Here is a 27600-nt window from a genome sequence, read left to right as displayed (position 1 = left end):
ACTGATTTTACTACCAAAGCCCGTGTTTAATAAGTCACAAAAATACACACGAAATATGCGTTTTCAGTAAATTAACATATGTTTTTTACCAGGAAATACTTGAATTTCACACAAATTGTAAATGTTCTATTACGACAGAGCATGGCAATGCTATTATCTTGTTTTATTTGATTTTATTTTTTTTATTTTTAATATATAGAGAGAGAGAGAGAGGGTATGAGAAAATATATGTTCAAACAGTGTCAAAAGTTTAATTATAAACCAGAGCGCTTTCGGTTTTTAAAAAAAGCCTTTTTCAAGGGTAGCATAAATCAAAACAATACAATAACGGCGTAAATACCGCCTGTAAAATGCTAAATGAACATATCGATCAACAGAATTCCATAAGATCAGGTTAATTGATAACAGATGTCAGGCATCTGTTACGGTCATTGGAAGAGTTATCTAAAAATAGCACACTAATGATTCGTTATCTCATACTCTGCTAGGAGAGCAACATGTGGTATTTTTGAAAGCAGAAAATAGCGGTTTTATAAAAATAGAGCGTTTTTGATTGGTTCCCTGTATTTTTCCTGAGGATTTTATTTGTTGGTTTTGTGTTTAACGCCGTTTTTCGACAGAGAAAGCAGCGGGAAAAGGAAAATCTATGTTATGGTCGAGGTTAATTAAAAACTATGTCCGATTGCCTGAAGTGATAAAAGAGATTTATATTTCTGCTTAAAAAGAAATACTAGTATACAGGGGCCATCGGAAGCTTTATTAATTTAAAGATATCATTTGTTCACTAATTTTACAAAACACCGGTGCGTACTGAAAACATTATTTATTGAAAGGATTCTGATGCAATTATTGTTGAAGTAAAGGTTGAAAGTAACGCACGGTAGATCAAATGTAAATTAGAATTTACGTACATTATGTTATTACTGGTATTACGGCTTGTATTTGAATTTTATACAGTAGTTGTATCAATTGTAGGAATATACTAAACCGCTTTAAAATGAAAGTTAAATTAAACTTATATTTGTAGACGAATAAAATTAGTTTAAAATCTTAAATCATAAATCTTGCAAAATGCAGATATCAATATGAAAATTGAAAATAACGCACAGCGGCTTAGAAATGATAATATTAAGCAGATGACAAAAATTGTGTTATCTTATAAATAACATAATTGATTAGGTTGGATCTCGAAAGTTGTTTCATTGATTTAGCTAATTGTCTATACCACTTTAAAACATAGAGAGAAAAATGAATGAAACATGATAAACTTGAGTGTCCCTATAACAACCATGCGTAATATATTGTTAGCCGCCATTTGCGATTTTTTAGTAGAAATAGGTATTTTACTACATTTGTCCCCCTGTGCGTAACTATTAAAGTAAGGAAGCGATTTCTTTCATTTAGAGTTCATTTTGTGGATAGATATTTTCACAAAACAACCAAAACACGCACACAAGACTATGTATAGCTGAATTCTTTATGTTCAGATTTTATAGGGGTCTATAACTGGCGTCTTTAAGTTTGGTGTTTAACAATGACATTGGTAATTTTAGACGTTCGTATTCAGTAAAATAAGACTAGGACACGAAAGCTATTATACTTGTTTGTAAAAGTAACATGTAAATTTAAATAGTAAGTTACGATATATATATTAGTCATTTTCTTCTTTCATAACGTTTTACGCTAGTTTGAAGTTCTAGATGCTTTAATGTAAAATTAGAGAATTTATATGTTAGCATATTTTTTTCTTCTTTTTTTTCTTCTTTTTTTTCTCGAAATTTCGAAAATTTATCAACAGCTTATTGTTCTATTGTATGTTTTAAATTATTGGCAAAAGTCATATTACATAAATAATCACAAGCAATGGACAAGTGGAATATTGTTTTAATATCTACTGTTGGAATTGTAGCATGTATACTATTAATAGTGCGTTGGTTTGTTGTTGGCGAGGGTCGAAAAAACAGACAACTGATATAAGTCGGAGTTCCGATTCTCGGGAATGTGAATTATATATGTCTGCTAAGACGTTACAAATAAATGGCGAAAATCAGTCTATTAGTGAAAGTTTCCTCAGTGAACAGACACTACCTAAGATAACTTTGGAAGATGTGTTCGACGAAGATACGGATTCACCACCACCACCACAGATAACTTTGAAAGATGTGTTCGTCGGAGATACGGATTCATATCAGACAACTATAGGCAGATCGAGACATGCTGAGCTCGGGTGTATTTTTAAAGTAAGGAAGCGATTTCTTTCATTTAAACTTTATTTTGTTCTGCTACCGAGTCTTGCTATCCAGCCACTATTAAAGTAAGGAAGCGATTTCTTTCATTTAAAGTTTATTTTGTGGATAGATATTTTCACAAAACAACCAAAACTCGCACACAAGACTATGTATAGCTGAATTCTTTATGTTCAGATTTTATAGGGATCTATAACTGGCGCCTTTAAGTTTGGTGTTTAACAATGACATTGCTAATTTTAGACGTTCATATTCAGTAAAATACGACTAGGACACGAAAGCTATTATACTTGTTTGTAAAAGTAACATGTAAATTTAAATAGTAAGTTACGATATATATATTAGTCATGTTCTTCTTTCATAACGTTTTATGTTCGTCGATGATACGTCTTCATTTCAGACAACTATAGACAGATCGAGTTCTGCTACCGAGTCTTGCTACCCAGCCACTTCCTCTTCTATATCTGCAATTTTCTTCCCGAATAAAATTGATCGCGCAGTTATAAGAGGGCGTGATTCAGGTTTTGAAGGCAGTGATTTAGTTAGTGTTGCTGGAGATGTAAATCCCCACGGTCCACGACCGGTTGCCCCTCCTCCTCAAGACCTTATTGATGAATGAATAAGAACACCTGTGTGATCCATATTTAAAAGTCAAATATTATAGATTGATTCAATTTCCACTCGCATGGGCCATTTGGAGTTTGTTTGATCCTTCGTACATCGTTAATTTCAAAAGCATATTTCTGTCGAATACCACTGGTTCAAAATTAATGTGCAGGAATTGTATAAATTGTTTTTAGCAATTGGCAGCCAACGCCATATAAACAGCAACATTCGAAACAATCTAAATCACCATTTATTTAAAAAAAAATGGAACAAAGCAATATTTCAATTTAATCAATGTAGTACAATGAACAGATTGAAACAAAGCTATGTACGATATGGTTCAATTTAGAACTGTTCGATCATTTTAATGCAATGTTTGTTAATTCAATTGAAACACAGCAAATTAAGAAATCGCTCAATTTGATAGAATTGTTAAGTTCATTCATCACACTGGATAAACGGTTTTCCCTGCGCCTGGTGAACAAATAGCCCTGCTGGTAAATAACCCCGATATAAATGAGTATGTTGACTTCTTCATTTATTTCTATTGATGCGAGGCCAATCCTCGCAATTCAATTTTATATCTAGTTAGGGAGTGGACATGGCTTACATTTACAACTCTTGGTCTGAAAAAAACTATCTTTTTGTTTTTAGAAATTCCCTTACAATTTCTTCAGTCTGAAATAAATGAACAACAACAATATACCGATTTATATCAGGGTTATTTTTTCCGGTGGGGGGGAGGTGATTGTCCGTCGGGCTAGCCAGTTGTCCAGTGTGATTCAGTGCAAACTAAAACGAAGTATGTGAATTTTCCTTATTTAATACAGCCCGAATAAATTTCATTGAAAATTAAACACAGCTTTGAATAATGTATTCAGTTTGCTCAAATATTGGCTACATTAGTGGAAGTTCATTTAAAATAGTTCTGCACGTTTGGATCAAAATTTTGATATTACTGACATTTTTAACGTTTATGTGATAATCATTTTTTTTGTGACATACTTTGTGCTTTATCATATCAATGTAAAGGGCCTTTGCTAAAAATGCAGTCATTTAATGCCTTTCTGAGGCATGTGGGCCATAATGGAAATAATAGTTTTGAAAGTTATCCTTAATTTATTGATGTCATGCTTATAATGCTTTTGTAATCATTTTTAACTATTTTACATGTTGTTCTAGTTAGCAATGTATCAAGAGTTCCTTGTCAAAATTAAATCTTTCTATCTAGAGACAGATTTGTATGAATATATTGGCGTCACCATCGCACTAAATCTCTCTTAGAAACCCTGTATAAATAACATCACCAAAAATGCCAACTCTTCCATGGCATTCATCCGCAGGAAAATCCGTTCAAGTCCACCCAATGCCAAAGTAACAGCCTACAATGCATACGTCCGTCTCGAAATGGATTATGATTGCACTGTGTGTCCCCCTTTACTGATATCCACATAACCTAGCGTGCGACGATTCATCAAAGATCTGCAAGGCTACCAATTAACAAGTTCTGTGTCAAAAATGTTCCACGAACTCCCGTGGGACACACTTCTACACAGACGCAATATGTCCAGAATAACTATGATTTTATTTCAGATTCTCCTCTACGATTTCCAAGATATGCCTGAATTCATAACCAACAGTTTTAAGCTCCTGTAGCAAATCTGCCTATCAACACAGCTGCTGTCCTATCGAAGCACCTGCCTCAATGTCCTGTTAACCAGTCTACACTGGTGGGATTTAAGGTTGTTCTAGAGTTATCACCACATTCTAAACGCCCGATTTTGTTTTATCAGTTTTAAACAGTGTACAAAGAGAGACTTTAAACTTTTTAGTCTGTCGAATGTAAATACATGTAGTTTTTCTGTACGGCTGCGCACGCACAGTATTTTAATCAAATCGCGAGTGAACTCTTCTAGAACAAGTAGGCTTCTTTTAAAAAAAGAAACCTGGGAGAGGTCCAGTTTTGTTCCTTTTAAAGCTATATCAGAGACATAGATAAGAATTGTTATCTAATTGTTATCTGGTTATATGATAGGTTGTGTTATAGACGAAAAACAGTTTCCCTGTTGCAGGTCACTGTGACCTATCAGGGGTCATATAGTCACTGTGACCATGACATAGTGGTGGACGGATAGCTCAGTGGTTTGCACACTGGCCTTCCAATCCTGAGATCGGGGGTTCGATCCCCGGCAGCTACTCGGGAATTTTCAGAAACGCTTTTCAGTGTTTCCCACCCAACTAGAGGTGTGCTGGTCAGGAACCCAGGCAATCATTGCGTGTATCAGTGCTATACACTGGGCACGTTAAAGAACCAGGCTGTCTATTCGCAACGAGCTAGGCTTAGTTAGCCGGACAAGCCTGTATCTGATTTCTGATCTCTCTGGCGTGGGGGCTTTGTCTCACTCTGTCCCTCTGGTCAGATCGCTCTGTGTGTGTACTAGTAGAGGATGAATTATGCGCCCTGTGTGGCTGCATTTGAACTATGTAAAGCGCCTTTGAACGTGAAATTGATCATGAAAAGGGCGCTATATAAAACTGGTATAATAATAATAATAATAATAATAATGACTTAATAACCTCAAAATCCATAAGTCATCTTCAGGTTATGATCAACTTCCGCCAATCCGAGGACTGTAAGCCCAAGTATTTCCTAGTTCACACTGGTTATTCGGGTACCTACCTCGTGTGGTTTATGTACATGTTGGTGAACAGGAAATTCACACCTTTAACAGGTTATTATTCCGTATTTAACTGAAGATTTGAAAAGTTTTAGTATTGAATGTGTAAGATCATACCTTAACTATATCCATGTCAAATATCTATCTAATATAATCTCAATAACTGTGAAAAAAATACGTTTTTACTGCGAAAATGAAGATATTTTAAGGCGATGGTATATATTTTCACGATTGATGGTATTATTTCGGATTATATGAGGAAATTTTTGTTAGGAAAATGAAAAGCAGTCACTCTATGTGTTAGCCGTTACTTTCATTTCACAACACCTCGATTCACACTAAAATTAGATCGATTTTTTCGAAGACAGTGTGCATAAAAAAAGATACCTCTGACGATGTATCATGGTACCATCCTCGTTGTTTCTGTCAATCGAGCGGATACCGTCCTCGTTTATGAAATGAGCATTACATTGAGGCAGACCCATTTTCTAATTTAGCGATAACATGCAATGACCAGCCAAGATAAAGATAAAACTTTGGTCTTTTATGCCCTCCAGCTACTGGAAGCAGCCTATCCGGAGAAAAACTTCTCACATCGCTTCAAATTCGCTATCAACTTAGTATCAAGATCCATCTACATACACACATTCTTATGTGTATTTTCAATTGAATATTGCTTCGTACATGTTGTCTTGTTATTTAAGTTGTTACGGGGTATAAAATGTTCATAGCAAAAACAAAATTGAATTTGTTCAGAAATTCTAAGATTTTTTTCAAATATATTATTGCGATCGACCCATGTTTCTAAGCTTCGTTTTGAGGAATAAAGCCAGTAATTCGGTCGAAAATGTGCTTCGTCAAGAGTAGTCGAAAGAAGCCAGTAGTAAACAGATTCTTATTTCTCCATGTTTTGTTTTTCGAAAATTCGTATGGAAAAGCAAATTCGATGAATTGGTATCCTCCGCCGAAAGGGTCTGTGGTGAGAAATGGCAAAAAAATATATCCGGCAAAAAGTTATAAGGATGTTAATAAGAAGCAAATAATTTCATTAGTCAAAATCAATTTAACAGAAAACAAATGTTTAATTAAAGAGTACATAATAAATGTATGATACTTTGATCCTGACTAAAGAATTTATTTTGAATGGGATATGCTTACTGTAATAAGCTTAGCTTTTAAAATTAAATGCAGTTAATTGAAATGCGAATTGGGGGAATGGTACAACTTGCATGTTGATAAGTATTCAAGGAAGGTTTGAAAAAAATCTAAAATAAGGCATGAAATTTTTTTTTTTAAATTTTGGAGGGAGGGGGAGTGGGGGAGGAGGGGGAGGGGGGTGACCAAGGCAAGTTGGTGACCAGGTGTGGGTGAACAACTTCACATGTTAATAATAAATGTTCAGGGAAAAGAAATGAAAGAAATATAATGAAATTCTGCCAAACGGTAAGTTTGTTATGTACAAATATGTGGATTTTTAGACAATTAAAGGGCAATAACTCTGAAGTTACAAAAGAAATCCCTACGGAACTGTGTGTGCACAACCAAATTATAGTGCTCTAAATTCTGTTTAAGTTTCATAGTTGTAGGTCAAATATATCAAAAGTTATGATGCAGAAATTCCCATATTTATAGTACCCTATATAGTTAACACTAGAAACTTCTAAGGGCCACAACTCTGGTGTTACTTGGGCAATCTGACTGAAACTTGATGGGCCCCATAACCTCATAGTGTTGAACATGTATATGACGCTTGTTTGAAAAAAATCTAAAATAAGGAATATTTTTTTTAATTTTTTATTTGGTGGGGGGGGGGGAGGGGAGGGGGTGTGATCAAGGCAAGGGGGTGACCAGGTGGGGGTACACAACTTCACATGTTACCAATAAATGTTCATGGAAATGAATGAAAGAAATTTAATGAAATTCTACCAAACGGTATGTTTGTTATGTACAAATATGTGGATTTTTATACAATTAAAGGGCAATAACTCTTAATTTACAAAATAAATCTGAACGAAATTGTGTGTACACAACCACATCATGGTGATCTAAAGTATGTTTAAGTTTCAAAGTTCTAGGTCAAATATATCAAAAGTTATGATGCAGAAATTGCCATATTTATAGTACCCTATATAGTTAACACTAGAAACTTCTAAGGGCCATAACTCTGGTGTTACTAGGGCAATCTGACTGAAACTTTGCGGGCCGCAAAAACTCATAGTGGTGAACATGTGTATGAAGTAATATATAAATAAATCCCAACCATTTCCTAGATATGGCTCCGGACGGACTAACGAAACGGTCTTTATGTGACTCCCCCATTGTTCTCTCTATTGTTCTAACAGTCACATAAAAAGAAAAATAGTCACATAAACAGAACGGAATGAATGACATCAAAGAGAAAGTACCGTTATGCAGTCACTTAACCATCATTTCGCGGGCACGGAAAGACGGACGGAAGGACGGACGGACGGACAACGCCAAAACTATATCCCTCCGACTTTCGTCGGGGGATAACAAGTGCTTTAATCACACATTTTACTGCACGAATACATCATGCACTCGTGCACAGGGCCGGATCCAGAAATTTTTGACGGGGTGTGTGGGGGGGAGGGGGGGGACACCAGTCTTGAACGAAGACATCACTGCCGAGGTGCAACACTGCAAGGTATTGGAGGGGGTGCCTTTGTCCATGTTAGACGTTAGGCAGGGGTTCCGGGGTCAGGGCGGCGGGTCAGGGGGACTCCTGGAAATTTTTGAAATACAGACAGAAAATGGTGTCCTCTGGTGTATTTTAGGTCTAAATTTTGTATTGGAGAGGTACGATACTTCCCTCTTGACTGGGGAGTCAGGGGGCTCTCCCCTGGAAAATTTTGAAATACAGGTATGAAATGGTGGCCTATGGTATATTTCTGGGTCTAAATTTTGAGAAATAATTATTCCTTTGCCAAAATAGTAGGGTGCATCTTTGATGAGTATGTCACTTCTCGGCCAACTGGGGAGGCACGTGTCCCCTCGGCCGGGCCCTGGATCCGGGCCTGATGCATGAAATGAGATGGTTTATGTTTATAGGCCTACACTCCACACTGCAAGTTTTGCGGATCGAAACCGAAAGTAGGGGTTTATTGTGAGGACATGATCATATTTTAGGGTAGCAGACCACAACTGACTGGCATTTTACTAGGAACTATTACACTCCCTCTCTTTAAGTTATGATAGAACTTTCATGAAAAATAGGTGTTGGAAAAAGTGATGTTCTATTAACAGGCGCGTAACTAGGGCATTCTTCATAGTACGCAGAGGTAATGCGTAGGGGTCTTGGTATCCTCCCCAAGATATTTTTTATCTGAGAACCGCAAATGGTGCATTTTGGCGTGTATTAGAAGCTAAACATTGCACGAAAACCTTATTCGTTCTTAATCTTTGATATAAAATGTATTATTTTACTAGGTATGCGTGTAATATTGCACGTGCAATTTGTGGTTCATTGATCCATGTTATATGTGTGCAGTATTCAAAACAGATGGTTGGTGGTAACACACTTTCAAAACATCATTATGATTGGATAACAAGAGATGTGTGTATAAGTATATGTTCGAGAGTTGTTAAAAGGAATTTTGCCATAACTCCAAACTGAATACTAGTCAACAAAGACATGCTAAGTTTCATGATATTGTTACAAATGTACCAAATAAGAAACTGATGCCTTGCATAGGGAAAATATTTCGGCGAATGTCATCGACGTCTGCATTATGTCAACTTCGTTAAAATGTATTATTATCTTTTCTTCAACTAAAACAGTATTCTGCAAAATGTTTCTTACTCCTTTTTAATTATTTTGCAGTTTGCCATCGTGATCTTGCACTTAGCGCTTAATGCATCTCTTTCACTGGCGAGCTGTGAAGCCATCGTGATTTCGCGCTGTGAACACTTTGCGTATTGTGAAGCGTGAAGTGCGAAATCACGATGGTGAAGCTAAACATCACGGTGGTGAAGCGAAAAATTTCGAGAAAAAAAAACAAAAAAAAATAAAATTAAAAAAAAAAAAAAAAAAAAAACTCCATTTCGTGCTTTGTCATTTTGATCTCGCGCTTCGGGTATCGCCTTCCCATGACAGAAAAGCGTGAAAGACGAAGCGCGAGATCACAACGGCGAAGTGCGAAACTATGAAAATTTCAGGCTTTAACATTAGCATTGGGCAGATTTCGTACCAACAATATTGAATCATAAAACAAGTATTTAAACGTAGCGGGATTGTTGATATAATATTATCTAAACGACATCTAAAACCAAGTATTACACTGAAATCTTGTTTTGATGATTTTTAAAAATGTTGTTTAAGGTCTTTCGAAATATTATACATATAATTTAGATACGTAATACGCATTGAAAATATTAAATCACCAATTATATAGAAAGAGCATATTTATCTCACTGTGAATTGGTTGTCAAATACTGTAATATCGTATGACTTGTACCTGTGTCAATAGCATAAGATTTAACTAGGTGTAATGAATGGATTTCTATTGAATTTTATTTTCTATGGAATAATAATTGATAATTTCATACACTTAAGTACAATTATAACATATATCTATGATATCAAAGGCTGAGCGTGAAGCTATTATATCTTTTTTTTTTATTTATATAGGCCCCTACCGTTACAATAGTTTCGCGGTCAGCTCAAGATAGAGTAAATATTATGCGAGACAAATTACGTCTGCAGTGTTATACAAAAAGTCATATTCAACAGCTTTTAGCCTTGAAAATGTAATTTTTTCCGATTTCTCAACCAACATTTTATTAATTGTTAACACTGTATTATAATTTTGTTATAGAAATTTCCTCCTAGACAGCGTATGATTGTAATATTTCACATGGTCAGGATTATTACAAAATAAGCAATTACGAGATAAATTGCAAAACTGTACCTAAATTGTTATAAAACTACAAAGACAATTGGTGAATTTCAATGCACGTTAAATCAACTAATCATATAAATCAGTTTGCTATACAAATAATGTCTATAAAAACAGGTTCGCTTTATTTTTATTACAAACTCAGGTTATAACGAAATCGCACTTGCTTGTCCCGATGAGTTCGCTAAAACTGGAGTTTACTGTACTTCAAACACAATATGAAGTAAGCAATGACAGTGTATGAAGCGATCTCCGTTGCATGACACTAGCCAATTAATTGTGTATGGTTGCCAGATTTTCACAACGCAGCTGCGTATTTGCGTAAAGGTAGCTACGCGCTTAATTAAGATAGGTAAAATGGACATGAATTTTAGTAGGTTTGCAGGTTTGTCGAACAATTCAAGCATCGAGGAATCTGCTTATCATCAAAATGTTGAAAATCAGAGCTAAAAGGATGGGAAATGAAAAAAAAAAAAAAAAAAAAAAAAAAAAAAAAAAAAAAAAAACGAGAAATTTTGGTGAACTGGGTCCACCCTATACTTGCTCTGGCTAACATTTTGTACATCATTTCAAAGTTATTACAATTCGTCTGATGCTTAAACTTTAACAAAATATCATCTTACCTGTCTTATCGTCTGTTGCTAATTCTGTATTGCAAATGGTGATTATGAATCTAAGGGGTGTAAGTTAAAGTATATACAAACCAATCTGCTCTTATGCTCTTATATTGTGCCTTTGTATTGTGCCTTTGTAGATTACAAGAAAGCGTTTGATTCTGTGGATCGTATGTGTTTATGGAATGAATTGCTTCAGCATAACATTGATGACAAAGTCTTTGAGGCTAAATATGCAATATATGCTAAAGCCAAATCTTGTGTAAAGAGTAGCCAATGTCTATCAAATTTCTTCATTATAGCTCAACTGGTGTACGACAAGGTGAAAATTTATCACCAATCTTATTTTCTGTTTTCTTGAATGATTTAGTCTCACGTATGCCTATTTTTTTTCAGGACTAGTGGAATTATCAAACAATGTAAAGGACCTGCTAAATGATGATATTTCAGAAATGTTTTCAAGTTATTTTTGTTACTTTATGCAGACGATACAGTGTTATTTGCAGAACCTGAAAATGATTTACAAACTGCATTAAATGTTATGTCATAATATTGTTATATTTGGAAACTTACAGTTCATTCCAATAAAACTGAGGTTGTTATTTTTTTTTACGTGTAAAAATGCGAAATAAAAAGGATATAGACTGGCTCAGTTCACTACATTCAATCATAAAAATGTAAAAAGATATATCATAGTCTAGGAGCTAGTCTAATCTTTAGGAGATGAATTTCACTACATTATAGAATGTCCGTACTTAAATTTAGACAGAGTTAAATATATACCAAATGACTTTCAACAGTCAAATGTAATGTCATTTCAACGCTTACTTCATAGTAATGATAGTACTCTTCTTTTTAAGTTAGCATTGTTTGTACAGAAAATACTTCAATTTTTTGGGGAGGAATAGGTTTTTGCCACTGGCAGTTTTTGCTGGCCAGTTAACACTGGTTAATTCTAAATGTACACCGTCTTTTATCTTTTAGCTTACAAAATATTTGTATCAGATCTATTATGACCGTAAAACTACTGTTTTATTTTATGTAGGCCCATTAAGTGTTTGTTTTGTTAAATTTGTTGTTATTATAATACTGATGCCCGTATGGGTTCAGTTATAAATAAAATCTTGAAATCTTGAATCTCACAGATTTCCTCCCTTGACGTACATTTAACGTTTACAACCGCTGTGAGGAGTGTGTGAACAAACATTAATTAAAAAGAGATTGGATCTGATAACCAGACTTCCATATCTGCTTCTTTTTCTTCAGTTAGTCACCTGTAAGACACTTATACAGTAGTGTATATTGTATGCACTTGTAAATAAGTCGCATAATTAGCACGAACTTAATGGAGGGTGCACTTATAATTACAAGATACGATAAAAGGCAGATTTATGAAGCAGCAGCCTCTCCCTATACGAATACATGCCCAGAGACAGGGTCCGATTTCCCTTTCAGTAAGAAAAAGAAGGTCTTAACATAAGCACAAGTTTGGTCACTTTCATAATGAGACTGAAGGAGAAAAAGAAAAACTCCAAGTAGGCAAGATGATAGAATGTGTAGAATAGAGGGTGGGGGCGAGGGAAGATTTGATATTGGTGAAATACTGCTAACTTACTTCTTTACATTTTTAAAGTTAACATTCTAATCAAATAGATCTACTAAAGGTCGGGTTTCACATTTCCAGTTCTTATTTCCAGATCCTCAAAGCGATTACCTTTAACTGCGTTCATTTAATTAAGTGTACCTTATTGCGGAAGTAATCGCTGCGGGGAGTTTTATAAATGTTCATTGACATAACGAGGACGGTACCCATGTGCAAACGGGTAGGTATCATTGTTTATTTTCATCCATCGTCAGAGGTATCATCAAAAACAGCGACAGGATGCATATAATTGAAATTTTATCAACAAAAATAACTTGCAGGTACACGATCCATTCGTTTTATAGTGGAGTATGCATAGTTTTACCAAGGAGAGTGGCAAATTCAGTTATCTAAACTTCGAACAAAGAAAAATACGTCTCAAAACGTCAAATTACATGAATTTCGTTACATTTCTTTAAATTTTGTAGTCATATCAATATTATTGAGGACTGATATTTTCACCAGTGCGAATTAATGCATTTCCTCGGACGATTCTGTCTTTAAAATGTTCAACATGCTTAAATATGTGTCATACGTTGGCATTGTTTTTATATACCCTATATAACCTACATGTATATAAATCACACGAGGGCGGTATCGCTCACTCGAGTAGGTACCCGAATAACCAGTGTGTAGTTACTGAATTTCATTTAAAAGGGTTGAAAAGGCTACCACTGCAATAATTATACACTGAACTTGGCCCTGGTGAAAGCTGCCAAATTAACATCTTACCGTTTTTGCGAGAACCTCACCTGCCAGGCTTGTTTGTCAACGGGCCAAAAAGAATAGCTTCCGAGAAGCTTTAGAAAAGCTTAGAAGAAAATCCCAATCTACATTTACATCTACATCTACATCATTACGCCAAACTGTCAGACTTGACATTTCTTTGACGGTGCGCGAGAAAAGAGAAAGTGTGAGAAAACTGTAAATAGTAAAAGCTAGAAGTTTGAGTCCCGGTCAAGGTTGGGTGCAGATAGACAAAAGTTAGAACTGTGAAGAAGTATACCCAGTCACTTTTCAGGTCCATCAGGACACGACAAATTCGGCTTCCGTGACGGTACCAGGGCACAAGGCCCGGCCGACATAGCTCGAGTCCATCATATGAACGCCTAATTTGTAACTGGGAAGGGTGTCCCCTTAGAAGGTCAGGTTGGAGAGACCGCTCTTAAAAGATGCCAAAGAGGGGGCCTCAGCAACAGCTACTGGTAGATCATTCCATAGCGGTATAGTACGTGGGAAAAAGCTAAACTTTAGACTGTCTGTAGGTGTAGGGTGTGGCAAGAAACCATTTCCATGCTTGTGTCGTGGCCTGACCTTTCTCGGAGTCAGATATTTGTTACCATCTATGTCAACGAGGTGGTTTACTATGCGGTAGAGTATTGTCAGTTGGTGTTTCTGGCGGCGTGATTAGAGTGTTTCCCATTGTAGCTCTTCCAACATGCAGATGACACTGCTGGTGTTATGGTAAGGGGCCTCCGTGGCCGAGTGGTTAAGGTCGCTGACTTCAAATCACTTGCCCCTCATCGATGTGGGTTCGAGCCTCACTCGGGGCGTTGAATTCTTCATGTTCACGAGGAAGCCATCCAGTTGGCTTACGGAAGGTCGGTGGCTCTACCCAGGTGCCCGCTCGTGATGAAATAATGCACAGAGGGGCACCTGGGGTCTTCCTCCACCATTCAAAAGCTGGAAAGTCGCCATATGACCTATCATGTGTCGGTGCGACGTTAAATAAATCCAAAAAAAAAATATGGTACCTGTTAGTGGTAAAGCGTGCTGCGCGCCGTTGTACCATTTCCACTTGAAGTTTATGTGATACTGCGTGTGGACTCCATACTGTGCAGCAATACTCTAGGTTTGAACGTACCAGGGAGATATAAGCGCTGGTCTTGGTTTCTCTAAAGGTGTTCCGTAGGTTTCGCCGCAGAAAGCCGAGCATGTTTTTGCTTTCTTGGTCGCTCGGTCGATATGTGGTTTCCATGAAAGTTCAGAGTTAAGGTCCACACCATAGATGTTTTTTCACTGGATAGTTGGATGCCTTTCAGTATGTAGTTAGTTGAAATGATCTTGGTTCTTGCCCTTTTTACACGTAGAACACTGCACTTTTGCGGGTGAAAGTCCATACCCCATGTAGCTTCCCACTTGGCTAGTGCATCATAATCTGCTTGAAGAAGTTGACGATCAAGATCGGATCGGATCTGGCGGTAGACAATGTAGTCGTCCGCAAAGAGTCGTACACTTGATAGTAATCCCTCCGGAAGGTCATTGATGAATATTAGGAAAAGGAGAGGACCTAATACCGAATCCTGAGGGACACCGCTAACGACATCGACCTCTTCTGAACGCTGACCATGAACAAAGACTCTCTGTGTTCTACCATGTAAAAATGACGAGGTCCAATCTAAGGTGTTACCTCTGATTCCATAATGTTGCACTTCTTAGGAGACGCTGGTGTGGCACGCGATCAAACGCCTTGTTAAAATCCAATATGATCAAGTCCGTTTGAATCCTATTGTCGAGCGACTCAGCAAGCTCATGCACTAGAGTTAGTAGTTGAGTTTCGCAACTCCTCCTTGCTCTGAACCCGTGCTGACAGTCGCGAAGGATGGCGTGCTTGTCTAGGTGCTTGAGTGTCTGGCTGACAATGACATGCTCAAGCAGCTTGCAACATAGACTTGTTAGGGACACAGGACGGTAATTTGCAGGACCTTGCCTAGCACCCTTCTTGTATATGGCTGTGACATTGGCTTGTCGCCAGTCCTGTGGTACATTTCCTTCGCTGATGGAGCGTTGAAAGATCAGAGTCAAGATCGTGGCCAAGTCTTCTGCACTGTCCTTCAATATCTTAGCTGATATGTCGTCAGGACCTGAAGCTTTCTTAGGGTTCATATTCTTGAGGAGCTTCAAGATGCCTTCCTCTTGGAACTCGATCTTGTCCATGTCCGGGTAAGGTGTACCCGTAGGACTGGGGATCTCGCCGCCGGTTTCATCTGTGAAAACTGACTTGTATTGTCGGTTCAGTATGTTGGCCTTGTCTCTCGCTGAGTTGAACAGTCTTCCATTGTCCTTGAGCGGTGAAATACCAGTGTTGTCTCTCCGTAAAGATTTTATGTAGTTCCAGAATTTTTGTTTTGAAGGTTTAGTTTCATCAGTGTCGTCGACTTCAATCAGGTTGTTCACATAATTTTGATAAGTTTCTCTTTCAAGTTTCTGAGTGGTACTCTTACACTGTCTGTATCTGTTGATATCTTTGTCCTGACCAGTTTTCTTTATTCTGGTGTACAGCTTTGTCTTTCTCCGCATGGAAGCCCTCGCCTTACGGTCGATCAAACGGACGTCTGCCGGAAGTGAAAAAATATATCATTCTTTTTTAAATGATTTTTTTTTCAGATATTTTTATCGTTAATATGCTATTTGAAATTCTAAACATTTTATTTGTTCTAGTTTATTACTCAGTTTGTCGAATTGTCGCAGTGTTTTGATCACGTGATTAGCATCTCTGACTATCAGAAGCTCGGAAGAACTCTTCTTATTCCAGCAATCTTCCGAACGGGGCAAACGAACCCGCCAGTTAAACTATAAATACATTTAATTGAACGAAATACATTTTAACGTGATTCAATTCATATGCATATCTTTGAATACTGCGAACAAAGAATAGTAAATATATATCTATGTAATTTTTTTTTGTTAATAACTGAACCGTTTCCAACATTTGTAATAATAGTATTATACTATATTTCTTTATTTTAAACGAACAATTATTTTCGTCTTAGAGCATTTCAAAACTTACTTGTGCGCAAGCGCATCGGGCCATGTTAGACTGGCTTACAATAATTTGCGCTAGAAAGTGAAATCTAACGCCGTAAAATTAGTAGATTAGTCTAAATTCTCCTTGTTTGAAAGCCAACACTATGGAGAGGTCTTAATAGACCTCTCCAATGAGACGATTACTGAAGATGATGATTATAATGATGATGTTGATGATATTATATACAGGGTATCACACGTGTGTCTTTTCATATTTGTTTTACTAAACGAATTGAATAAAATGATAAAATGCGAGGCTGTGTTGAGCATTTAAGAATCTTATTTGAAAAGTTTAAAAATACTCAATGTGAAAAGACACACGTGATATATTCCTTTTATCATATGATAGCTTTGCCTGCTGAACTATCGAATTTCTTCTTTCTGTACCTATTACAGCCAAAGCCCATTCGGCCAACGTATCTTATACCTCAACAAAGCCCACATGTAATTATTATAGGTTAAAGACCACTTTTGTTTTCCCATATACAATGTACTTGCATCATATGGAGTGTACGGCCTTCCATAAATCGAAAAAAGTAACACTTTTTTAGAAACGATCTAAAGTTTCACCATAGCATAAGAATAGTGATACTTTGAGTGTTTTTCGCGTGAGTGATCAGACCTACCGTTCACATGGCTGGCATGGCGGAAAACTATTTCTCGAAACACATTGAACGTAGAAATTGTAATAAAAACATTTTAAATGCACTAAAAAGAATAACGTCTTGTGTTAAGGGACTTGACATTTCCTTTTTCGCAATAGCGACAATAGCGAAACATTGGGTATTTCCTTATCCTCCGTATAATACACATTACGTAGCATAAAGGCCGAGGTGATCATATTACTTTTTTCACAGGTGCATGGGTTATTAAGATATAAAAATAGAAATACTTCATCATGTGACAATTATGTGTTCGATATTCAGAAGTGGAGGAAGTGTTTTGCCATTAGATATTTCTATAGAGCATGACAATGGATAAATGGCTTATTGTTGTAACAACTGTAGGAGGAATTGTAGCATGTACACTTTTTATTAGTTTTTCTGATCGCTCGATGCCCGGCGTCCGTCGTCTGTCGTCTGTCTGTCGTCCGTCTGTCGTCTGTCTGTCGTCCGTCAACATTTAGCTTATGTATGCAATAGAGGCTGTATTTTTCAACTGATCTTCATGAATTTTGGTCAGAATGATTACCTTGATGAAATCTAGGCCGAGTTCGAAAATGGGTCATCTGGTGTCAAAAACTAGGTCACTAGGTCAATTTGGTTCATACGGGACTTGGCAAAAAAAATTCAAGGACTTTTCAAGGACTTTTTATCGATTTTCAAGGACTATTTTAATCGCTTTAAATCTTAAATTACAAAACCATTTAGGCTCTTCATAAGGCATTATGATAGAATAAAAGTTACAGAACAGTTTTATTTTCCATAAGCTACAATAGCATATCTTAACCTTTATGAGACCTTCAATTGGGTTACCTTTTATGAGCTATATTTGCCTGTATACATACTAGTACATGTTTCTTATAAGTCTTTCAAGCTCTCAAGACTAGTTTTCAATTTGTCCTCAAGAGACTTCACTTCTTCTTGTTTTTCTTTCGTCACTCGTCTCATAGCATTTGCCTTATCACACAAAGTAATACACTTATGCTTGTCCGACTTAAACTCCTTTAACCACGATGAATAATCATCCTGTGTAAGCCATTTACTGGCGAAACTACATTTATTTTTGGGGCCATTCATTGTTGTTGATAAGTCACGCTACAATGACCTTGCGCATAATATTTTAACGTTGTGAAAATCGCTATTCCGTACCGAACTTCCGTACCGAAACGGTGTTCAACTAGCGTTCCTTCCGTGGGTGTGCATGTATTTTTTATTTTACACCGTTTTTACGCTCGTTTTTGATTTATTTATTATTTATTTTTTGTATTTTTCCCCTACAATACGATTGCACCCCCGTTTTTAGCAAAATTTAAGGACTTTACCACCTTTTTTTCAAAATTCAAGTACGTTTTCAGAGGATTTTTTGGAAGAAAAAAATCAAGGACTTTTCAAGGACTTGGGATCAAATTCAAGGACTTTCAAGGACCTGTGCGAACCATGTAAATTGACAAATCAAAGAAAAACTTTGTGTATGCGATAGAGGCTGTATTTTTCAATTAATCTTCATGAATATTGGATAGAATGATAACCTTGATGAAATCTAGGCCGAGTTCGAAAATGGGTCATCTCGGGTCAAAAACTAGGTCACTAGGTCAAATCAAAGAAAAACATTGTGTATGCAATAGAGGCTGTATTTTTCAATTGATCTTCATGAATATTGGTCAGAATGATAACCTTGATGAAATCTAGGCCGAGTTTGAAAATGGTTTATCTCGAGTCAAAAACTAGGTCACTAGGTCAAATCAAAGAAAAACCTTGTGTATGCGATAGAGGCTGTATTTTTCAATTGATCTTCATGAATATTGGTCAGAATGATTGCCTTGATGAAGTCTAGGCCGAGTTCAAAAATGGGTCATCTCGGGTCAAAAATAAGGTCACTAGGTCAAATCAAAGAAAAACTTTGTGCATGCGATAGAGGCGGTATTTTTCAATTAATCTTTATGAGTACTGGTCAGAATGATAATCTTGATGAAATCCAGGCCGAGTTCGAAAGTGGGTCATCTCGGGTCAAAAACTAGGTCACTTGGTCAAATCAAAGAAAAACCTTGTGTATGCGATAGAGGCTGTATTTTTCAATTATTCTTCATGAATATTGGTCAGAATAATAACCTTGATGAAATCTAAGCCAAGTTTGAAATGGGTCATCTCGGATCAAAAACTAGGTCACTAGGTCAAATCAAAGAAAAACCTTGTGTATGCGATAGAGGCTGTATTTTTCAATTGATCTTCCTGAATATTGGTCAGAATGATTGCCTTCATGAAATCTAGGCCGAGTTTGAAAATGGGTCATCTCGGATCAAAAACTAGGTCACTAGGTCAAATCAAAGAAAAACCTTGTGTATGCGATAGATGCGGTATTTTTCAATTGATCTTCGTGAATTTTAGTCAGAATGATTACCTTGATGAAATCTAGGTCGAATTCGAAAATAAGTTATCTGAGGTCAAAAACTAGGTCACTAGGTCAAATCAAAGAAAAACCTTGTGTATGCGATAGAGGCTGTATTTTTCAATTGATCTTCATGAATTTTGGTCAGAATGATTACCTTGATGAAATTTAGACCAAGTTCGAAAATGGGTCATCTGGAATCAAAAACTAGGTCACTAGTTCAAATCAAAGAAAAACCTTGTGTATGCAATAGAGGCTGTATTTTTCAACTGATCTTCATGAAATTTAGCCAGAGTGATTACCTTGATAAAATCTAGGCCGAGTTCGAAAATGGGTCATCTGGAGTCAAAAACTAGGTCACTGAGCCAAATCGAAGAAAAACATTGTGTATGCAATAGAGGATGTATTTTTCAGTTGATCTTCATGAAATTTGGTCAAAGTGATTGCCTTGATGAAAGCTAGGTCGAGTTTGAATATGGGTTATCTGAGGTCAAAAACTAGGTCACTAGGTCAAATTAAAGAAAAATCTTGTGTATGCGATAGACTGTTTTTTTTTTCAATTGCTTTTTATGAAATTTGGTCAGGATGATTGCCTTAATGAAATCTAGGTAGAATTTGAATATGGGTCATCTGAGGTCAAAAACTAGGTCACTTGGTCAAATCAAAGAAAAAACTTGTGTATGTGATAGAGGCTGTATTTTTCAGTTGATCTTCATGAATTTTGGTCAGAATGATTGCCTTGATAAAATCTAGGTCGTGTTTGAACATAAGTAATCTAGGTTCAAAAACTAGGTCATATCTAAGAAAATGCTTGTTTTATCGCAAGAGACCAATTTTTTGGTCCTATCTTAATGAAAATTGGTCAGAATATTTGTTTCCATGAAATCACTAAGTCAAACATGTTTTACACTGTTACGGTGTGTTTCTTATGTGAGCGACCTAGGGCCATCTTGGCCCTCTTGTGTTTCTTATTTATTGCCATTTGCTGACTGAGACTCGAAAGAAGGAAAAGTCAAAAACACAAACAATTGAAAAAAATCGGATTACCGAAGGTCGCCGATATGAATGTATGGAAAATTTATCTGCTACTTCGTTACAGAAAAATGGCGGAAGTCGAGCTTTTAGTAAAAAATTCTCCAGTAAGAAAGCATCATCATTATCGTTACAGAAAAGGAAAAGTAAAAGTTGTAGCATTTATGTAACCAGAGATACCTCTTCACCATCACTACAAACAACTTGGGCAAGTCCGGGTGCTGTTGACGGCGAAATCCATAAGGATACATTACCTTTAAGAGAAATCTATGAACGTCGGCGCTTTAGTGCTAGATTCGCAAATAATGTACCGTTACCATTGGAACGGAAAACTAGGAGAACCTATGCTTATGCCTACCGTATGACGGAGCGCTACATTAATATGATGACAGTAGATTGAGTCGTTGTGACAGAAACCATTGTACGCAAGGAATATCTAATGAATTTGTTACAAGAGGGCATGATCCAGGTTTGGAGAGCTTAGGTCTAGTTGGTTCAGCTGAAGAGGCGAATCCTATGGTTCTAGGTCAGATCCGGTGGCCCGCTGCACCGCCACCTCCAGACCTAATTGATGAATAAATAAAGACACATGGGACACATGGACCATATGTAAATGTAGTTGACTTTTCAGGGTTTTTTTTCCTTTTTTTGCCTTTTAGCTCCCCTAGCCTGGAAGTTGCGGCGATTATGAATTGTTTTTTAAGTTTATAGATATGCAATAATACCAACACGAATTTGATAACTATGGCAACAAAAAAGAAAAACATGCAAAACTGTTAAAATCATTTTCTCTGAAACAAAGACAGCTGAAGCAAAATTTTTGGTATGCAACATCACAAAATGGACCTGTATCAAACTTGACATATTGCATGTATGTCTATGGGTTCAACAGCCTCAAATGTTTTTGTTTTGTTTTTTAAACAAAAACAAAAACTTATAGAAACGTTTAAAAAATCTTCTCTGTCTCAAGATTAGCCGGAGTTTAGATATTTGGTACGTAGCATTATCTAATAGACCTTTATCAAAGTAATACACATAGTGAAGATATTGAGGTCAAATGTAGCCCCGCCCTGAGGGTCATATGTCTACAAAGATTTACAACAAAGAAAAACGTAAATGTGACTTATCAAACTTACACAAATGCATTACCTCGGGATCAAAAATGCTAAATAATGTTCTGTGAAATCATAATAACCGGAGTTTAAATGATTGTTCCGTAGCACTATCTAATGGACCTCTATCAGTCTATACAGAAGCAAAACAACACCAAAGGACCAATTAAGCCAGAGTAAAGCTCTCATGAGCTTCTTGCTAGTAATGAGTTCGTGAAAATAGTTGTATAAAATTACATTTTAGATAAACGTCAATAATCAACACAGGAAACAGCAACTTACAGTTGCTTCAAGAATTTCTCTAGATACATTTTCTACATAAATCGGTATTACGCTGATCAGATTCGTGTAATGACCAGAATAGAACACTTAAGACGTTTTCATAAGTCCTATGATTTTTGTGTGGCAGATACCAGTAATTGAACACCATAAGCATTGCCTCTCATTGCCGTTCAGTAAGGGAAAGGCCTGTATGTTTCTCTTTCTTTGTTTATTATGATAATGGCACTTGATGCTAAGTGAAACTCTAAATATCAAAGCTTAAATGTGATCATTTTTGTAGTAAATTATAACCATGCGAATCTCTTAGCTGAATAAAACAATGATCAAATTCCTTTCACGATTACTGCAAGCCTCGCTTTAGCGAGCAAAAATAAACAGAAGACCGTGATAGATTATAAGATTCTTTCACTCGTTATAGGTGCAGATGGGAATTTCCGGCCTCGAGGGTCACTGTTTAGGCGGTAACGAGGTTCCTACCGAGTTACCGCCTAAACAGTTACCCGAGAGCCGGATATTCCCATCTGCACCTAAAACCAGTGACAGAATCTTTTTCTTGCATACCGATATAAAGATATAATAACAAAAATAAAATCAGTCGAACGGCTTTCTTTTTAGAACTATTTCTTATAGCAGCGTATTTAAACAAAGCACGGGAAATCAACGTCCGTAAACAGGAAGACATCATGACGTTTCAAAAACAAATAACAATGTTTAGTTCCGGTTTTGTTTTATCAGTTCAAGCGTAACGTTATAAATTTTTGATAAAATAACGTGTTTTGAATCGAGAAATTTACTATCAGGAACAAAGAGGAACTGTTAAGGTATTGGATTTTTATTCCGTTTTTCGAAACGAAATATAAATAACTACATAAATCTTCTACTTATATGCAGTTCGTAATACGTCATTTAAAGCACGAGAGTCATCTTACACCCCGGGGTGTAAGATGGATTTTTCCAGCACCCGGGTAAAAATACTGGAAATCCCCGTCTGGTATGCAAGAAATGCGTGTACTCGTTTTCGTGTTGCGTATGTACGTAATCGGTTATTATTCACATGTTGTAATTAATTTTGTAACTATTCCACTTAATGTTCTAATCATACATGTATCATATGTTTACTTATTGAAATAAATCTTTTTATTATACCGCACATAAATATCCAATGCAAATTTCCCATTAGTTTAACTTGAATAATATATCATATTCCCTAGTAATTTTATATCTTCTGCGCAAAATCGTTATTTTCAGTTTCTGCGCATGTGATATGATCAATAATTTCATATCACCTGTGCAAAAGCGCTATTTTGTTTGTCTGCGCATGTGATTTTTTTTTTCATATCTCCCGTTGAGAGATTGATACTTTGCACTGAGTAAAAGACTGAGACGTTAACTTTTCAGAAGATGTGCTTTTATAATTTAGGATTAAATGTCTTTCATCTGATTTTTCTTTTATTAATGATTGTTCTATGTGCCAAAAAAATCGAAAAACAAATTTTTATCAAATATTGAATCGAAACTATTTCCATGAGATTGGAAATGATCTAACTAAGAAAATAAGTGCTCACACATATAGGTTTCGTTTAGAAATAATAAAGTTATTACTGTTTTTCGAATGTTACTGCAAGCGATTTCAGTAGTGTAACAATGTTGAAATAATTATGCGCATAACATAGGATTCAGCGATATGCAAACGTCTCGACTAAATCTATCAAAAATGTCTTATTACACAGAAGAGTTGTCACCCGAGTGCTAACAAGTAAGCACTCCTTAATTCCGACTTCATTATTTGGTAATTACTTTTTAACGTTGGGCCAAATCATTAGGCTATATTGATTTCCCAGTAGTTTTGACTTTTTTGTCATCTTGGTATAATGAAATAAATATTGCATTCCTGAGAGGATGATATGAAAAATGTTCACCCCTCGAAATATGAATATAGACCTCGGCTGGCGCCTCGGTCGATATTCATATATCTCGTGGTGAACATTTTTCATATCACCCTCTCAGGAATGCAATATTTATATGTGAATTTTCTTTATATAGCCTATGCCAAATATGAGTCCACATTATCTAGGGTCAAAAAAAAGAACAACAAAGTATGTTAACACTAGGCACCACATTTTCTACTCCTTTTTATGAATTGTTTGTGAAGTTAGAAACTATCTTTGGAGTCAAAACAATTTTTTTAGGCTAAACTATAGAAACTTATTGTTTTGTACATGTCTGAAGTGAGAGATCTAATGCCATCGTTGTCTTTCTTTCTTAAGTTTGACACCGTCTTGTCGGCAAAATAATAATAATAATGATAAACAGTGATAATTAATGTCGCTTCCTAGACGATGTTGTAAACATCGCTCACTTCCTGTTTTCAGAAAATGCATTCCACATGTCATGGCGTAACATGAGTGCGTACGTATGACATTGTTTATTAGCCCACAATAAATGGTATGTATTTCCTCTACGTAATAACTCATTGTATTGTATTTGATCTTTGTTTACAAATATAATTCGTGTATATTAAGTCAACATATTGCACAAGACATCTGATTAATTTATAGAGTTAACTACATAAAAATATTGTTTGTATCATAATGCTTAGTAAGCATTAAACTTTAACTTGCCGCTAAAATAGGTCGTAATTAACAAGACAAGACAAGACAAGACAATTTTATTGCAAATCATTTAGGCTTAAAAGCCCATCATGACATAGATATTACATAATACAAGACATACAGCAAACAGTGGTGCACATCACGATATAAAAGTTACTATAAAGAGTTATATAACATGTAGACGAGCGACAGAAAAGACAAAGTCACAACCATAAAACACACAGACAAACAAAACAAAAACGGAGAAGGTCATCTTTGACAAGTTTACAAGAGTTGTACAACTTGACATAGATCTATTCAAATCAACAAACAGAAGCATAATTAATGCTTAGATAAGTAGCTTCAAAACAGAAGCAGTCAACCAAATAGACACTATATATATATATAACATATACGCCCCTGGTTTTACCTTCCGTCGAAAACTAATTGAGCGTTACATATTGATTCTTCATTTGAATACAAATACTAAGCGTAACAGAGCACAATAATTTCAAGGTATTTTTGTGTAAAAAGATCCAAAATCGATATCTAAAACAAATTATATATATACCGTTTAAGTGGTATAATCTATTCCATATTAGGATTTTAATGAGCGAATGAATAAGATATAATAATATCTGTCTATATTCAACCTTTATTGAAAACTGTAGTTTTTGCTGTATCCAATATTTCACTAGATTTGTAAGTATTAACATAGCAATTGACAAGAGGAATATTGTTCTAATAATGGACATGTGGAATATTGTTCCAATATTAATTGAAGGAATTGCAGTATTAATGCTGTTAATAGTACTATTGGTTTGGTCGAAAAAACAGACAACTGAAAACTGTCGGAGTTCCAATGCTCAGGAATGTGAATTAACGAGGTCTGCTAATTCGTTTCAGTTAAACGGCAAAAAGCAATCTTCTAGTGAAAGTTTCTCCAATATAGAGCAGATATTACCATCAGCACCTATGGTTTTAATTACGCCTTCCAAAGGTCATTATAAACAATGTGTGATCAAACGGCGGTCAGATGGAACAGTAGTAAGAGGACGTGATTCAGGTTTTGAAGACATGGATATAACTCATATTACTAGAGATGTTAATCCTCGCAGACCTCGACCGGTTGCGCCTCCTCCTCCGGACCTTATTGATGAATGAATAATAACACCTGTGTGAGCCATATTCAAATGCCGAATGTTACGGATTGTTGTTGTTATTTTCCGGCGAATGCCGTATTAATTAAAGATTATTAAAGATTGTTCTTGATTTTCAATCTCCTGATTGTGCAACGCTAAGTGAAATGTCAGACAAGGAGTGTTTAATGACGCTGTCTACAGTTTTAAAGCTACGCTTCGCTCAGAATATTTAGCAAGAATATTGATATATCTAAAATGATAAGTAAGTTTAATAAATGTAATAGAAACCTGTTCAAATACCAATATGTATCAATTTACAGGGAGAGCTGAATACGGTCTGCGTATCACATGAATGAGGGTGTGATTAGCCGATCGATTAATGTCTTCTAGGTAGAGAAGTGACTTCAAGACCACTGCTGTAATTATTCGACATAGAAAAAAAACGAAACAATATTGCACCGTTACGAGACCTTTGTGAAAAATTAAAAGAGAACCATTTAAATTGTTTAAGTGTTGTGTTTAGTTATGCGTTTTTCAAAATGTTAGATAGATGATGGAATAACACAAATGATATGAAAACCTTATAAACTTATTGTCTTAATACAATTCGCTGATCATCTTTTTAAAAGATATTTCTTGTTTATTTTTGTTTTGCCAATCTTTAACTAAAGAAACATATTGTTACGCTATGGCCGATGTAGTTTCTATGTAAACTTCAATTGATGGAATCTATTTCTATGATTATGCTGACTCGGTTTGATGCAACTGGCAGATAGTTGAAGCCTGATTATAAGTGTTGCACTATGGCTGAAGTATAAGCCCTCTGGGAAACTTATATAGACAATTCTTCTATTAGTATGTTAAACAACTGGAGGTACTATTAGGCTGGCCGGTTTTCTTGCACTTAACTACAGAAATTATCAACTCCTTTGACAGTTAAACTATAGTTTATTGAAGTAAGAATTTCAACAGAAACAGTTCATGTTCAGCAACAAACATCATTAAAAAAAACTCACACAATAATTCTGTAAATAATTCACAGTTCTCAAGAATAGTGTGATATTATGGTATTTTTACTTAAGGTCTATTATTCATTAAAGATAATAATCAAGCCCAGCCTCTGATAATTTTGATAACTGTCAGTAAGCTTCTAATAAACAACTCAGAGCAACAGTTAAAATTTAAAGTTGATCCAATGAAAAATAGCAGTTTTATTCAGCTAAGAATTTAAAAATGCTTATCAAAAGTTAAAATATTAAAATACAGCAGGTAAAAAAATACACCAAGTATGACTATCTTTGTATAAAATTTGCTAGACTTCTTTAAATATTTCTTTAAAATTATCTGACTATAACAGCCGCTCAAGGCCAGAGATTTAAGATTGTGAACCCTGAAAACAGGCAGAGTGGGGTATTTATACCTCCCAGACTTCACAAAAATAGATGTGGAAGTGCACACACAAAAATATGAGGATATGTGAACTCCACACAAATAAATGTGAACCCAGCTTCTCACTAAAAACTGTGGAGTTGTGGAAGCTGTGAACTTTGAAACCGAACTGAGTTAGTTACAAACAAAAGCGCCCTATGGAAGTGGCTATTCTTACGGTCCCGTAGGAATAGCCTCGCAGGCTATTCTTACGGCTCTCCGTAAGAATAGTGAAAAGCCCGCAGGTGTCTATTCCTACGGCTCTACCGTACGAATTATGGAAAGTTCGCATGTGGTTATTGATTTCCCCTAGTATCACACATTTTTGTCATTTTTGTTACATTTTATTGCTTCCATTTTTAATACATAAACAATTTTAAAACAATGAATTTATCGTAAGTGTAACATATTTATGAACTGAAATTTGTCTTCTAAATAAATCGGAAAACGATTGTT

The 27600-nt window shown here is 35.8% G+C and overlaps 1 protein-coding gene across 1 annotated transcript; it reads left to right on the top strand.

Moving 5' to 3' along the window:
- Positions 1-1489: 1489 nt before the first annotated feature.
- On the top strand, positions 1490-26712 carry LOC123554639 (uncharacterized). The gene is made up of 2 exons (XM_045344898.2): positions 1490-2240; positions 25481-26712. Exons 1-2 carry the CDS (start codon positions 1911-1913, stop codon positions 25736-25738), a joined length of 588 nt encoding a protein of 195 aa, XP_045200833.2. The 5' UTR covers positions 1490-1910; the 3' UTR covers positions 25739-26712.
- Positions 26713-27600: the final 888 nt, after the last annotated feature.

The sequence above is a fragment of the Mercenaria mercenaria genome, chromosome 7 (assembly GCF_021730395.1).
Source record: "Mercenaria mercenaria strain notata chromosome 7, MADL_Memer_1, whole genome shotgun sequence".
NCBI lineage: Eukaryota > Metazoa > Mollusca > Bivalvia > Venerida > Veneridae > Mercenaria > Mercenaria mercenaria.
This window is presented reverse-complemented; position numbering and strand designations above follow the sequence as displayed.